The sequence below is a fragment of the Caretta caretta genome, chromosome 22 (assembly GCF_965140235.1).
Source record: "Caretta caretta isolate rCarCar2 chromosome 22, rCarCar1.hap1, whole genome shotgun sequence".
NCBI classification, from domain to species: Eukaryota; Metazoa; Chordata; order Testudines; family Cheloniidae; genus Caretta; species Caretta caretta.
The window spans coordinates 12,516,051-12,531,028 of NC_134227.1; the positions used below are offsets into that span (position 1 = coordinate 12,516,051).

A 14,978-nucleotide genomic window follows, 5' to 3' on the forward strand; every position below is an offset into this window, starting at 1 on the left:
CTGGGAGATGTATACTGCATCAGCTCTTGGGCTGGTGTATTGTTGTTGTTTAAATATTTATATTGAGGAAGCATCTATGAGCCCCAGACATGGACCCCAGTGTGCTAGGTGCTGCATAAACACAAAACAAAAAGACTGCGTGCCCCAAAGAACTTACCATGTAAGGCACCTCCCAAACGAGCCTGGAGCAGGGGGGGGACAGTCAAACAGATGGTAAATCTCTTGAGTTGCAGTTTGCTTCCTGGTCTGCTTCTGGAGCAGCATAACAATGGGCTAACCTTTGTGCAGGGCTCCTGGCCAAGCCATGATGGAGGCCATAGTTTTGGGCTCAGGCCCCAACTCAGCAAAGTGCTTAAGCACGTGTGCAATTCACATTGATTTCAGTGGGACTTCTGGAGGAGTAAGGATGGCATATAGTATTAACGAAGAGCTGTGCATGTAATCACAGGAGCAGTAATAAAATCCAGAGGAGCTGATATTCCCACAGGCCCATTAGGTCAGTTAACGTTGTCTCCCACCAAAACCAATGTGTGGGTTCCCTCTGCTGGATGTACAGTGAACACTTAACTGCTGAGCTTTGGTAATTACCTGAGCTCTTGCAGAATAAAGTTATAGGCCATTGTAATGAGGCCAGTGCATAATCAGTGGAGGGTGTCAATGGCACAAATGCTTCAGAGAACACAGATGAGCTTGCATAGAATCATAGACGATGAGGGTTGGAAGGGACCTCAGGAGATCATCTAGTCTAACCCTCTGCTCAAAGCAGGACCATTCCCCAACTAAATCATCCCAGCCAGGGCTTTGTCAAGCCTTAAAAACCTCTAAGGAAGGAGGTCCCACCACCTCCCTAGGTAACCCATTCCAGTGCTTCACCACCCTCCTAGTGAAAAAGTTTTTCCTAATATCCAACCGAGACCTCCCCTACTGCAACTTGAGACCATTACTCCTTGTCCTGTCCTCTTCTACCACTGAGAACACTCTAGATCCACCTTCTTTGGAACCTCCCTTCAGGTAGTGAAAGCTGCTATCAAATCCCCCCTCACTCTTCTCTTCTGCAGACTAAATAATCCCAGTTCCCTCACCCTCTCCTTGTAAGTCATGTGCTCCAGCCCCCTAATCATTTTTGTTGCCCTCTGCTGGACTCTTTCCAATTTTTCCACATCCTTCTTGTAGTGTGGTGCCCAACACTGGACACAGTACTCCAGATGAGGCCTCGCCAGTGCTGAATAGAGGGGAACGATCACATCCATCGATCTGCTGGCAATGCTCCTACTAATGTAGCCCAAAATGCCGTTAGCCTTCTTGGCAACAAGGGCACACTGTCGACTCATATCCAACTTCTCGTCCACTGTAACCCCTAGGTCCTTTTCTGCAGAACTGCTGCCTAGCCACTTAGTCTGTAGTGGCGCATGGGATTCTTCCTTCCTAAGTGCAGGACTCTGCCCTTGTCCTTGTTGAACCTCATCAGATTTCTTTTGGCCTAATCCTCTCATTTGTCTAGGTCCCTCTGTATCCTTTCCCTACCCTCCAGCGTATCTACCTCTCCTCCCAGTTTAGTGTCATCTGCAAACTTGCTGAGAGTGCAATCCACACCATCCTCCAGATCGTTAATGAAGATATTGAACAAAATTGGCCCCAGGACCGACCCTTGGGGCACTCCGCTTGATACCGGCTGCCAACTAGACATGGAGCCATTGATCACTACCTGTTGAGCCCGACTATCTAGCCAGCTTTCTATCCACCTTATAGTCCATCATCCAGCCCATACTTCTTTAACTTGCTGGCAAGAATACTGTGGAAGATGGTATTAAAAGCTTTGCTAAAGTCAAGGAATAACATGTCGACTGCTTTCCCCTCATCTACACAGCCAGTTATCTCATCATAGAAGGCAATTAGATTAGTCAGGCATGACTTTCCCTTGGTGAATCCATGCTGACTGTTCCTAATCACTTTCCTCTCCTCAAAGTGCTTCAAAATTGACTCCTTGAGGATCTGCTCCATGATTTTTCCAGGGACTGAGGTGAGGCTGGCTGGCCTGTAGTTCCCTGGATCCTCTTTCTTCCCTTTTTAAAAGTTGGGCACTACATTAGCCTTTTTCCAGTCGTCCGGGATCTCTCCCGATTGCCATGAGTTTTCAGAGATAATGGCCAATGGCTCTGCAATCACATCCGCCAACTCCTTTAGCACTCTCGGATGCAGCGCATCCGGCCCCATGGATTTGTGCTCGTCCGGCTTTACTAAATAGTCCCGAACCACTTCTTTCTCCACAGAGAGCTGGTCACCTCCTCCCCATGCTGTCCTGCCCAGTGCAGTAGTCTGGGAGCTGACCTTGTTCATGAAGACAGAGGCAAAAAAAGCACTGAGTACATTTGCATTTTCCACGTCCTTTGTCACTAGGTTGCCTCCCCCATTCAATAAGGGGCCCACACTTTCCTTGACTTTCCTCTTGTTGCTAACATACCTGAAGAAACCCTTCTAGTTACTCTTAACATCCCTTGCTAGTTGCAACTCCAGTTGTGATTTGGCCTTCCTGGTTTCACTCCTGCATGCCTGAGCAATATTTTTATACTCCTCCCTTGTCATTTGTCCAAGCTTCCACTTCTTGTAAGCTTCTTTTTTGTGTTTAAGGTCAGCAAGGATTTCACTGTTAAGCCAAGCTGGTCGCCTACCATATTTACTATTCTTTCTACACATCGGGATGGTTTGCTCCTGCAACCTCAATAAGGATTCTTTAAAATACAGCCAGCTCTCCTGGACTCCTTTCCCCCTCATGTTATTCTCCCAGGGGATCCTGCCCATCAGTTCCCTGAGGGAGTCAAAGTCTGCTTTTCTGAAGTCCAGGGTCCATATTCTGCTGCTCTCCTTTCTTCCTTTTGTCAGGATCCTGAACTCGACCATCTCATGCTCACTGCCTCCCAGGTTCCCATCCACTTTTGCTTCCCCTACTAATTCTTCCCTGTTTGTGAGCATCAGGTCAAGAGCAGCTCTGCCCCTAGCTGGTTCCTCCAGCACTTGCACCAGGAAATTGTCCCCTACACTTTCCGAAAACTTCCTGGATTGTCTGTGCACCGCTGTATTGCTCTCCCAGCAGATATTGGGGTGATTGAAGTCCTCCATGAGGACCAGGGCCTGTGATCTAGTAACTTCCGTGAGTTGCCGGAAGAAAGCCTCGTCCATCTCATCCCCCTGGTCCAGTGGTCTATCGGAGACTCCCACCACGACATCACCCTTGTTGCTCACACTTCTAAACTTAATCCAGAGACTCTCAGGTTTTTCTGCAGTTTCATACCGGAGCTCTGAGCAGTCATACTGCTCCCTTACGTACAATGCAACGTATGTGTGACCTAATGGTTATACCAGGCGAATAGGTGCCAGGACTCTTGGATCCTATTCACAACTTTGCTACCTGGCAGTGTAACCCTGGGAAAGTCTCAGCCTCTTTTTACCCCACCTCTAAAATTAGCATCATATTTGTCTCCCTCTGATGGGTGTTTGCAGATGACTGTAAAACACTTTGAGATTCTCAGATGGAAAAGTGCCATCCAAGTGCAATTTTTATTATTGTTGTTTATTACTTTGTACTTTCTCAGCACAAAGGTGGTGGCTCTCAATCTGTGTTAGAAAAAACGGAGTTTAAAAAAAGAAGGGAGGGAAAATAACAGAATGATAGTTTACCAGATGGAAAGGGGCAAGATGGCTCAGAGATGAAACTCTACTTTCAATATGGTGCAATATGACAGTGTAAAATAGATACATCAATTGATTAAATAAATACTGTATAAAAATAGATGTGGTCCCTATAGCCAGCCATCACTCCTCTTTGTTTCTTTCCAAGCTTGTACTTCAGAGCAGGAATACCAGTGTGAGTCCAGCACACCCCTTTGGTCTCTGCAGTGTGTTATCACTGTAAATTCTGCCTCCGTCCGGATGGCAGTGTTTTGCCATAAAGTGGTGCACGTGATTTGACGACTGGTTCGACAGTTTTTTCTTATTTGGACAAGCAAACAGCCCTATAGAACGCCTGCCCACGTACCTTGCTGGGTGTGTCCTTCCCTTAATGCAAAAATACAGAGCTCTGTTCTTTTCTGTAAATAGTATGTGATTCATTGGCATGGCAATAATGTATATTGTAATTAATGTAATAATGTAATTAATGTAATTATAGTATATAATAATAGTGTGTGTATATACACACATACCACCACCACCCATGCTGCTCTGTGTGTACTGTGGATCTGTCCAAGCTTCTGCAGTGTGATCTGTTACAGGGAATGACCCATTTGATGTTTCATTTCTAGGATGTATGGTCTGCTGTCATCTCTCAGGCTCCTGCCTCTTCTGTAATGGATCGGCGTGGGAGGGAAGTTAATAGCAAATTCTGGGATGGCAATGCCAAGGGAGGTTTTTCCGATCCTTCTGGCCCACCTTGCTGGAAGCTCTCTTCCGGTAGGTGAGTGAGAACATGTGTGTGTTTGTTTACAAGCATGGTGTGCACGTTCGGAGGGGGTGTGCATGGCTGTCCTACATGGGTGAGCGTGGCTTTCATTTGGGAGAATGTGGTTTGTGTGTATGTACCCACAACGTGCCTGGGAACCACACAGCATACTAACCAGCAGCAGCAGGGAGAGAAGTTGGCAGAGTACAATTCACAAGAGAGGGGCCTGTCTGGTTTCACGTCCACCTTTGAGATGGCTCCTTGGCCCTTCACCTCCATCGCTTTGACAGTCCAAGGAGAGACCACTGCTGGCTGCGTAGCAGGGTTGCCCTGCTCTTATCTAGGTGCAGTTCTGGCAGGGGGTGGGCAAGTAGGACTGAAAGTTTAAAACCGAGTATCCCCACCAGAGAAAGGCATGAATGAGTCATCCCCTGCGAGTGACCAAGCCTTGAAGAGAGTAAATTACTTCAGTCTTGCTTATTATCCACTTGATCCAAAGCCCACTGATGTCCATGCAAAGGTAACCGCCAACGCTCCTGGCCCTCTACGCCAAAGACCCCCAGGTGGCTGTTGTCACCCTTTTATGACTGGAGCGGCTAGTCAGTTTGAGGCCCTGTGCGTGCTCCCGTGGGGAGTAGAACTTGGCGGTAGTCAGGTCTTTCTTCAATGCAGTTGTGTATATTTACAAAGAATGGACAAAGGCCTGAACTCAGAGGGGACCAAACAGCTGGAAATAGCTTCTCTTGCTCACAGAGCCAAGGCCACTCTTCTCAGCTTGCACCCCTGACCCAAAACCACCCAGAGTCACCCACCGTGTTTTCAGCTGCTCCAGCAGCCTGTTTCTCTCTCTCAGAGGGTTTGTCTACACGTGAAATGCTACACTGGCCCAACTGCAGATGCTTCAGTGCAGACACTAACTACACCAATGGGAGGGGTTCTCCTGTCGGTGTAGATAATCCACCTCTCCTGGTTGCGAGGTTGATGGAAGAATTCTTCCATTGACTTGGCACTGTCAACACTTGGGGTTCGGTTGGCTTAACTACATCATTCAGGGGTCTGGACTCTTCACACCCCTGAACAATGTAGCTGAGTCAACCTAGCTTTTTAGTGTAGTCCAGACCTGATTCTGTTCTTGTTCTTGTTGTTCTGCTCTGACCTCCGTTTCTGTGTGGCTTTACACCGCTGCCCTGATTTGTCTTCACACACACCCCTGGGCTGGTTCACACCCACCTTTCGTTTTAGGTTGGAGATGATGTTGATAGTTATGTTAATTGAAGGGCATGGTCACACCTACCAATCTCAGTGGGATTTTTAATTAGACCCGAAGCAAGGTTTCACCCAGCTCATAACGTTATTTTACCCTCTGCTGCTTGGGGAAGTTAAACACCAAAAGCCCTGCTCTGAGCCAGGCGTGGTGCGGGGATCTCTCCCACAGGGATCATCTTGCCACGCTCATGCAGAGCCCACAGAGAACGCTGCTGTCAGCCTCGAGGGGGCGTGTCCGTCAGCATCCGGCAACAAGTGTGGGAGGAGTTCCAGTGGCCACTCCCAGCCCCAATCCAGCTGGGCATTCTGCCTGCAGAGCACCTCATGCAACCTCTGATCATCCACTGCTGCTCCTCCCCACTCCCAGCTAACAGCTCATGTGGTTAAAGGCACCGTTCAACCCCGGCCTCAGTTTCTCCATCTGTAGATTGGGGATATATCTTCCAGAGATGGGGTGAGGATCCCCTAGCTAATATATGTAGAGCAAGTTGGAGTGCAAAGCTTTTGATTATAAAGTGCAAAGATGTAACTTCCAGGTGAGCAGAGAAGGGCTAGTCTAAGGCTGACTTGTGCCCCGTGCTGTGGACCTTTTATTCTCTTGTTATCCGAATGTTTTAAAAACAACTGGGGAGGAAAAATGGAAGTGAAGGGGGGAAAATTAATGATAAACACAGACTGAAACACTGTTACAGGCAGACTTGAGAATCTGAAATCACCTCAAATGTCATCTAAAATTACCTTGAGTGTCTTTAGGCAGACCTATTTTTCATCACAGGACATTAATGTACTGACTTGTAGGATTTTTCAGTACAAACATTTCTGTCACACACTGGTATAGAAGTGTAATCATCATCAGAGTGCTGGGGTGTGAGAAGCGGCTTGGCAAGTGGGGACTGGGAAAGCAGCGTGATCAAATAGTTAGAGCGTAGTTGAGCGTCGGGACTGCTGGATTCTGCGTCTAGCACTATGAAGCAGTGAGAACAGGGGATTAAAAGTGAAGACCTCTGGGCTCTCTTTGTAGTGCTGGAGTATGGTCACGGTGTTAAGTCAAACAGCGAGAGATTGAGAGTCTATGTGTCTATGGGTACATCTACGCTGCGATAAGACCCCTGGCTGACACGGGTCAGCTGTCTTGGGCGGTGGGGCTATAAAATTTATTTATGCACGTTCAGGGTTGGGCTGGAGCCCAGGCTCTGAGATCTGGTGAGGGTAGATGGGCCCAGAACCCAGGGTCCAGCTCAAGCCTGAATGTCTACACTGTATTTTACAGCTCCGAGTCAGCTCACCTTTTCTAGCAGTGTAGATGTGTCCTGTAGTGTTGGTATGGTTCCCATTACTACAGTATGTGAGCACAATCTTTTAATGTGTTTGTCCTCCTGGCATCCCTGTGAGGCAGGGCAGTGCCGGTATCCCCATTTTACAGATGGGAAACTGAGACACGGAAAGGCTAAGTGCCCTAACCACTAGACCCTCCTTCCTCTAGCAGTCATTCTGGACTCCTCAATTCTGTTCATCCTCCTGGAAGAGGAGCATGGTCTAGTAACTAGAGTAGGGGACTGAGAGTCAGGACCCTAGGGTTCTGTTCTTGGCTCTGCCACTGACTGACCTGGTCAAGTCCTTTAACCTTCTGGCCCTCAGCTTATCCACTTTACTTGTCTTGTGAGATTAAATATGGGTAACATGCCCAGGGATCTCCAGTGCTATAGAAGTGGACAGTGGGGGACTAGCAGTTCTCAGTGTTTAAAATCCCATTCTTGTCCCTAATTTCTACATTCGTCATTAATAGTGTGTTATTTATTGGGGACGTACAGATGCTTTGTTCCTCGCTGCAGAAGAAGCAAAGGCAGGAGTGGAGCCAGCCCTGAGATGTTTTCGATCTGCAAGTCAGATTGTGAGGCCCTTACCTTGGGGAGCTCTGGTCAAGGAGGTTACTCACGTGCATGGCAGTTCACCATCGCAATGGCTCTGCCCTAAATCAGACAGACCAGTGCAATGGGTGGCTCAGAGCATGAGCCTGTCTTGGAGCAAAGCAGGGCTGTTAGTGGGTGCCTGAGAACTGACTGGCTGAACGTGGGCTATCGCTGGTGGGAGGATCTGATCGGAGAGGGCGCCATGGAGTCACGGGGCCTGTGCTTCACCATGCCAGGGCCTTGTGGGTAAGGCTATTGGAGCATGATACAAACAGCAGGCGGGAGCCAGTGGCAGGGAATGCCCTGTCTGAACAGTGGGTCAGAGGCAGAAGAACTAGCCCAAGAGCCGTTGAATCGGTCCCCCGTGTGAGGAAGCTGGGGAGCGGGAGGGAGAATCAGAACCACATTGACCTTTGACCCGTTGCCTGGGCCTGAGTTTTAAAAGCTAAGGGGGGATATCTGAGCAGGTCGAAAATGAGGTGGTGAGAATCTAAGCACGTCAGAACCATCGAGCAAGCTGTCTTGCCACCTGCAGTCCTTACTGTAAAATCAGTCACTGCTGGTGAGTGGGGAGAATAGAAAGGTTAGGATGGGGAGGGGGGGGGAAGGAAGCAGCTTGTCCCCTTCATTTGGTAGCAGCAGCTCTGTGGCATTTCTGAAATGCCCTGAGACGTGCACAGATTGAGCCAGGAGCCCTTCGGGCAATCACGCTCTTGAGTCATCCCCAAAACAGCCACTAGAGGGCCCTGAAAGTGGCGGAGAGCAGCACCCATGAGGCTGGCAGGGAGAATTATTCACCAGCTTGCATGTGACTCGCCTCCCTCTTTGACCAATTAAAAGCCTTTCCTATAACCTAATGATTAATGACTTGTGCATAGAAATACTGCTGCTGCAGCTAAAACGTCATGTCAGCCGCCGGCCTTCCCCACGCTCTGCCAGAGCCGCGCTCTGCTCTGCCCCGAGGGGATGGCTGTCCTTGTAAAAGGAGGCTGCGTGTGGAACTGATCGGTCTCCCAAGCCTTGCCCTCGAAGCCCAGATGAGCGACTTGCTTGTAGGGCAATGCTTGTTCTGCAGAGGAGGGGCAAGTGTAACCCTGAGCTTGCTGGTATCAGAGAGGCCCTTTTTATGTCCCCATTTGAAGGCCAGATGGAGTAGATTGTTCTCCACGCCCCTCTGGAAGGAGATTTCATTACCATTTGTGCTTCCGCGGCACCTCCCGTCAAAGGCTCCAAAAGTGCCTTGCAAGCATTCATGAATCAAACCACACAACAGCTCCTGAGTGGTGGGAAAGCATTACTGACTTCAGGAGACAGATGGGGAAACAAGACACAGATCCACTGGTTCAGATCTACTCATAATAGGCCAAATTCAGGGTGCAAAGATTCCTACAGAATGTGACTGGGCTGAATAGTCGTTAGGAGAGGGAGTAAACTAAGTGGCTGCGTTGGTGTAACTAGTCTTTGTCTCCCTGTAGTGCCTGGCTCACATAAAGAGGTTTATCAGTCGGATGCTAATGTATTTAGCCTTGTAGCTCAAGTGGCCAAGGTACCTGCTTTTAGTACTGAAAGTCCTGGGTTCACGTCTCCCAGTAGAGCTGGTCATAATGGTGTCTAGTGTAACTGCACAGGTGGGGAGCTGATAGTGAAATGTTACTGCAGTGCACCAGGAAGTGACTCTGGAGCAGTAACGGAGCCATGACCGTGGATGCACTCTGGCACCTCTGGTGACTAAAGGAATTTACTCCTTGGCCTGCAGCCTCACATTCGGAGTGGTGAGAGGTGACCTTGGCTTGCAGATCTGTGAGCAACTGTTGAATTTTGACATGAGTAAACAGGCAGACAAGTGGGGTCCAACTGGATTATTCAGTCACATACAGCGGCGATGGACCCAATATCAGAATCTGGCCAGGACACAGCAGAGGGAACATCACTCAGAATACAACCTCTTGCCTCTCTCTTTCCCTTGCTTCTGCTCCCCCTAGTGTTCCCAAATATGTATTGTGTCTTCACACTCCTGATCAGGCGGTCAATGTTTTACAGTTCTGGGGTTGCGCGGTGGGAGGGAATTTATCTCTCCCCCCCCCCCCCATGCACCTTTTTTAATGTATGGAGGGAAAGGGGGGAGGGGTAAAAAGCGAGAGAAAGCTGGAGTTTTTTCCCCATCAAAACTTTTTGAAAATTGAATATTTTGGCACCAAAAAACAACAAATCTTGATTTATTTTTATATGTTTTACCTCCCCGCCCCAAAAAACCAGAAAATGCATATTTTTTGGGGGGAGGAGAGAGATTTCAACTTCCCATGTTTTGACCAGCTCTGCTATTCAGTTAACATTCGCCACAACAGAATCACTCGTTTGTTTCAATCCATGTGGGTTTTCACGCCCTGGGTTTGCATTTAGCGTTAGCATTCGAATGCACAAAACCTGAAGCTGAACTTAGCTGTTACCATGCAGTTTTACCTGCTCCCCCTGAATGGGATGGCATCCCTTGCACTTTGAAAGGGACAGGACTCAGGTGCAGGAAAAGAGAGAGAGGATCCGTTAACGAGGCTGCAGGACATGGGCAGGCCACGCTAGTTAGCAGACCGAGCACAGCTTTTGCTGTACTGTTATCCCATGGGCTCTGCCTGACTCGTGACCTGGTTGAAAGAATCTTGGAATGGGTTGCTGGTCACACTATAAATCTAGCTTCTGTTCTCGGTGCTCTCAGCCAGCCGCTCCACTTGCGGCCCCAATGCTTGGACACATGCACACAGGACACATTCTCCACCCCCTATGGTCTCTCGGGCCGCGCAGCACAAAGACCCAGCTGCATGGTGTACCACGGCTACATGCCCTCTCTGCTCTGCCCATAGAGTAGCCATGGCTGCATTCCAGAGCGATGATGGGGCTGGCTTGAGCACGGGAGCTGAGGACGGTCTCTGGTTTGTCAGAGGGAACAATGCCCCTGTTCTCGTCCTGCACAGAATGGAAGGTCCTTGTGTTTGTCTCAGACCTCAGGCTCTGTGGGAGGCTGGCTCTTCTTCCCATTGGTGTCTGTTCCCGTTGCTGCCTGGTGATAGAGACCCAGGGGTGGGATTGGGAGGAGGTGTGCGGGAGCAAGTTCCCTGACTCTCAGTGGCATTTTCTGTTTTTTTTTTTTGGAGGGGGAGGTAAAACATATAAAAATGCTTTGAGCAGGGGGTTGGACTAGATGACCTCCTGAGGTCCCTTCCAACCCTGATATTCTATGTTTGAGTGTTGGTTGCACTCAGCTCAGCATGGATCAGGGTCACTGAACATCTGGCCTAGCACCAGGATGATTGAGCTGAAGCTTTCCCCCATTGGCTCTGGGAGACCATGAGGGCCAGGCGCTGTGTCTGTGGGCATGTCTACACAGAAAAGCCTACCCAAGCCTACTAGTGCGGGTAACGACAGGAACAATAGAGCAGCCCGTGCTTCAGCGCGGTTGGTACGAGCCCGGCACCGACCCTGTGCATGTACTCGGCTCGCTAGCCCACTTTGAAACCTGTCCTTCAGTGCTTCGCGGTCACTGTTACCTGCACTAGCTGGCCTCAGGCTAGCTCGGGTAGAGACACCCGGAGCTGCACCCTGCCTCTCCTCCTCCTCCTCGCCCTTGATTCTGCCAGCTGGGCAGCAATGGCATAGCTACCCTCCCACCGACGTTGCCGAGACCGTCACCTTAGCTACACACAGCGTCCGAGGACCCCGTCGTCTCGTTCTGTGGGCACAGTGGGCTCTGTGTGATTGCGGCGTGGGGGCTCTGCTGCGCCAGGGCTCGTGCTTGGGCTTTAAAGCAGCCACCTGATCCCCTCCTCATTTCGAAGCAGGATTAATTAACGTTCTTTAGAGAGAGGCCTGAGCATCCAGACTTGGGATCCAGACTGAAACCCCAGAATTGGTGGCAGGGGAGGAAGGTAGAAGCAGTGTTTGGCTGGAGGATTTTGAGCCTGGTTCGTGTCTGATTACAAACAAAAAGTCACGCTCGGTTACAGCTGAGGGTGAGATCCAGACTGACCCACCTCATCCCATTGAAACAGACCAGGAGGATTCTTCAAACCACGTCATCCCCTCTGATCACATTACCCACTCATGCTGACCGAGCCCACCTCAGCCTGGTAACCTCATGCCCTCTAGCCCCAACAGTGCATGTCCCAAGGTCCGTACCGCCGCTCTGGCACGCTGGCCTCCCACTTCCCCCAGGGGATGCACCACCTGGAGCCTATGCCCAGCTCTGGCACGGACTTGTGGCATGGCCATCAGCCATTGAATTCATCTGCCTGCACCTCAGCTGCCTCCCAGGCATATTCGGCTCTGATGTGGGTACCACAGCATCTTCCACCAGAGGATTCCGAAGCAGCCGGCAAACATCCATGAATCAAGGCAGGCGAGGAAGGCGTCTGGAAGCTTAATTCCTGCGCGGTGCTCCTGTGCCCTTCAATGGAAACTGCTAGAGAACGGCAAAATATGGTGGTTATAAAATGCGTCAAGGAGGAGCAAGGCCGGATTCATTACAGGAGGAACGGGGCTGTAAAGCACAAGAAGAAGATGAGACCGAAAGAGCCAGCACGCCCCCACAGAGGAGTGGATGTATTAAATAAAGGCCCCATTGCTTTGACTAGTTAGGTGGGGCCATAGATTCAGCCCCAAATATGGTGCCTATCTGTCTTAGGTCCTTATCAGGCCTCCATTCCCACAGTATCTGAGCACCTCGCAGTCAAATGGATTTATCCTGACAACACCCCAGGATGCAGGGCATTGCTGTTACCTCCAGAGAGGAAGGAAGTGGAACTGACTTGCCCAAGGTCTCACACGTTCTGTGGCAGATTAGGCAATTGAACCTGGGTCGTCTGAGTCTCAGATGAGCAGCCCCACCACTCGTGCAGCCTTTGATACCCAGGGGGTGTCTGCAGTGGAGCTGGATGGTGGAGTTTCCAGCTGGCACAGACATACCCGGGCTAGCTCGGATCCAGCCAGTGCACTAGAAACAGAAGCGTAGCTGCAGCAGCGTGAGTGACGGGATGGGCTCGCCGCCTGAGTGCGCGCCTAGAGTCTTGGATGGGATCATCCTTGGGACGGCTAGTCTGTCCTGCTGCCCTGGCAGCCCCGGCTCCACTACTGTTTGTAGCAGGCGAGCCCAGTGACAGCTGGCATGTGCAAGTCTGCTTGAGCTGGAAATCACGCAGTGCCGCCATGTCCATAGATGGGCACACAAGGCTCCTCTGTCCCCCACACTGTGCTCTGATGGGCAGAGCTTGCTGTGACTCCTTCCCTTGTGGCTCAGTGGCCGGGGAGTGGATCATGTTGGGTTCTGTTGCTACCCTGCTTGGGAAGGGCGTGTTCCGTGCCTCTGATTCCCAACACAACGGAGATAAAGAGACATGCCTCCTTAGGGAAGGTCTGCGAGATCAAGGGATGAGGCGAGTTAAGTATTGTTATATTTACTGTTCCTGGCCCATGCGTATGGGGCAGAAATTCGGCTCCCATCCACTCCCCACCCATCTGCTCACAGGTCAAGCATCAGCCACGTAAACCGTGGCTCTCCCGACTATACACTGGAGCTGCAATACAGGCAGCCTTCACCCAGATGCAGAAGGAGGTTCGAAACCTCTGCCCTGCCTGCTGCATTAGGGACAGTCTGTCCCTTGGAGCGTTAGCCAAATCAATTGTTCCTGGGCTGAGGCTGGGGGATTTAAGGCCAGAGCGCCATCTTCTCTCCCAGGGATAAAGCCCTGCAAAGCAGAGGGTGCGCAGGGTAGAAGTGGCAGCACGAGCAGCTGCCAGTGAGTTGTGGACCATCTCAAAATAAAAATGGCTTTCTGATGTCGTCAAAGCCTGGGCTGTCAGAGAGGCGTGCACCCTCAAGCCGGTGACCTGGCAGTTCTCAGTGCCGCCGGAGATCTTTATTGCTTCCCTCACGCTCGCCCGGGATGAAGTTTTGCTTCTGTCGGTGGCGTGAGCCTTCAGCGACCTGACTCACCTGGGCACTGTGGAGCTGTGGGAGATGCTGCAGGGACAAGGGCTGGCGGGTCGGGGAGCGGGGGAAGGTGTCATGCTGCTCCCCTGGTGCGATCTGGCACCTCAGCAGGTGTCTCAGCTGCTACCTCCCCGGGCTGTGGATCCCCCGTGTCTCCTCGATGCAGCTCCCCAGCTGTCCTGCGGGCACGGCTTGCTGTGCGTGACAGAGTGTTCGGGGAGCAGAGGGGACGGGGCAAGGAAGCCGACAGCAGCTTGTTTCTCTGCCGTACCCTGCCCCTACTCTATCTCCCCTGTTGCCCATCACTTCTTACCTCCCCCTCTGCTGTATCAGGGCTGGACGACAATCCAGTTAACACTGCCCTGGGAACCATGAGCCCAGCACCGTGACAGACGGCATTCCGGTTGCTAGTAATTAGCTCGCTCTTGGTACCCAGCAGGAGCCCCTCTGACAAAGTCACTGCCTTCCCAGCAATGAGGCTGGCGACTGCAGAGCTCATGCAAGCTCAGGTCGGCCAGCAGCCCTGCAGTTAATAGCACGCAAGGAGAGCTGTCTCCGTCAATCATCTCAGACGGCTATGCGGGAGAGGAAAGAGGCTCTCTTCCTAACCTAACACAGCCCAGCCCTTGGGAAGTGCCAGGCCAGAGCCTGGGCTCCCTGTCACAGCCCGCTGGCCAGCATTTCAGGATAATAATTGCCACCCAGATGCCAGGGTTCCTTGCTCAGTCTTGACTCAAGCCAAAGCCCATTCAGGTCAAGCTGGTCGGAACGTCATCGCTGAAGCAAAATTTCAGAGAAATAGGCTGCTTTGTCGACGTGGAAATGTTTCACGGTGACATATCCTTCGGCACAAAACTTTTGGGGGAAGGGTTTTTGTTGGGGAAAAACAGAGGGATAATTTGTGCTGGGAACATATTTCCTCCCCTCTTTTCTCTTGTGGGAACAAGACATTGGTTGTTCCCTCTTAAAGAAGGTAACAATTTGCTGAGGAAAACGTGACGAAAGCAGCAGTGCCAAGAAAACAAAAGGGAACATTAAAAACCAACCAACTCCTTGAGGAAAAGAGCCATTTGGCTTAAGGAAGGTTCCTTGAAAATCTCTAAGACATCAGTCCCCTGGGAAGAAGAAAAAAAGGGCTATGCCAAATTCCCCTCTAATCCCCTCGACAACAGGAAAATCGGCCTGGTTGCCAAACTTCCCCAGAGCCTGTTTTGCTTCACTCTTGATATTTTGCAAACGCTGGCATGCCGGGAATTTTAATCAGGACTTGTGACCTTGTTCATAGTTTTGTTTTTATTTCTGATTGGAGGGGAAGGGCCACATTTTGCCCTTTCAAAACAAAAAGCGCACCATTCCCATGCCCTCAGTCATGTTGATCGAGGTGCCTGCC

The 14,978-nt window shown here is 50.6% G+C and overlaps 1 protein-coding gene across 17 annotated transcripts in view; it reads left to right on the forward strand.

Moving 5' to 3' along the window:
• Positions 1-14,978, forward strand: part of NTM (neurotrimin) — a 676,763-nt gene that overhangs the window by 467,171 nt on the left and 194,614 nt on the right. For 6 of the 17 annotated variants that reach the window (XR_007353529.2, XM_048827373.2, XM_048827374.2 and 3 more), the window contains one exon: positions 4,299-4,450. The exons of the other annotated variants lie outside the window; for them this stretch is intronic. Coding sequence is in view for 5 of the 6 variants with exons in the window: in XM_048827373.2 (XP_048683330.2) it covers positions 4,299-4,450 (152 nt within the window). In the remaining variant the exon portion in view is untranslated. The remainder of the gene's footprint in view (positions 1-4,298; positions 4,451-14,978) is intronic. 17 annotated transcript variants of the gene reach the window in all.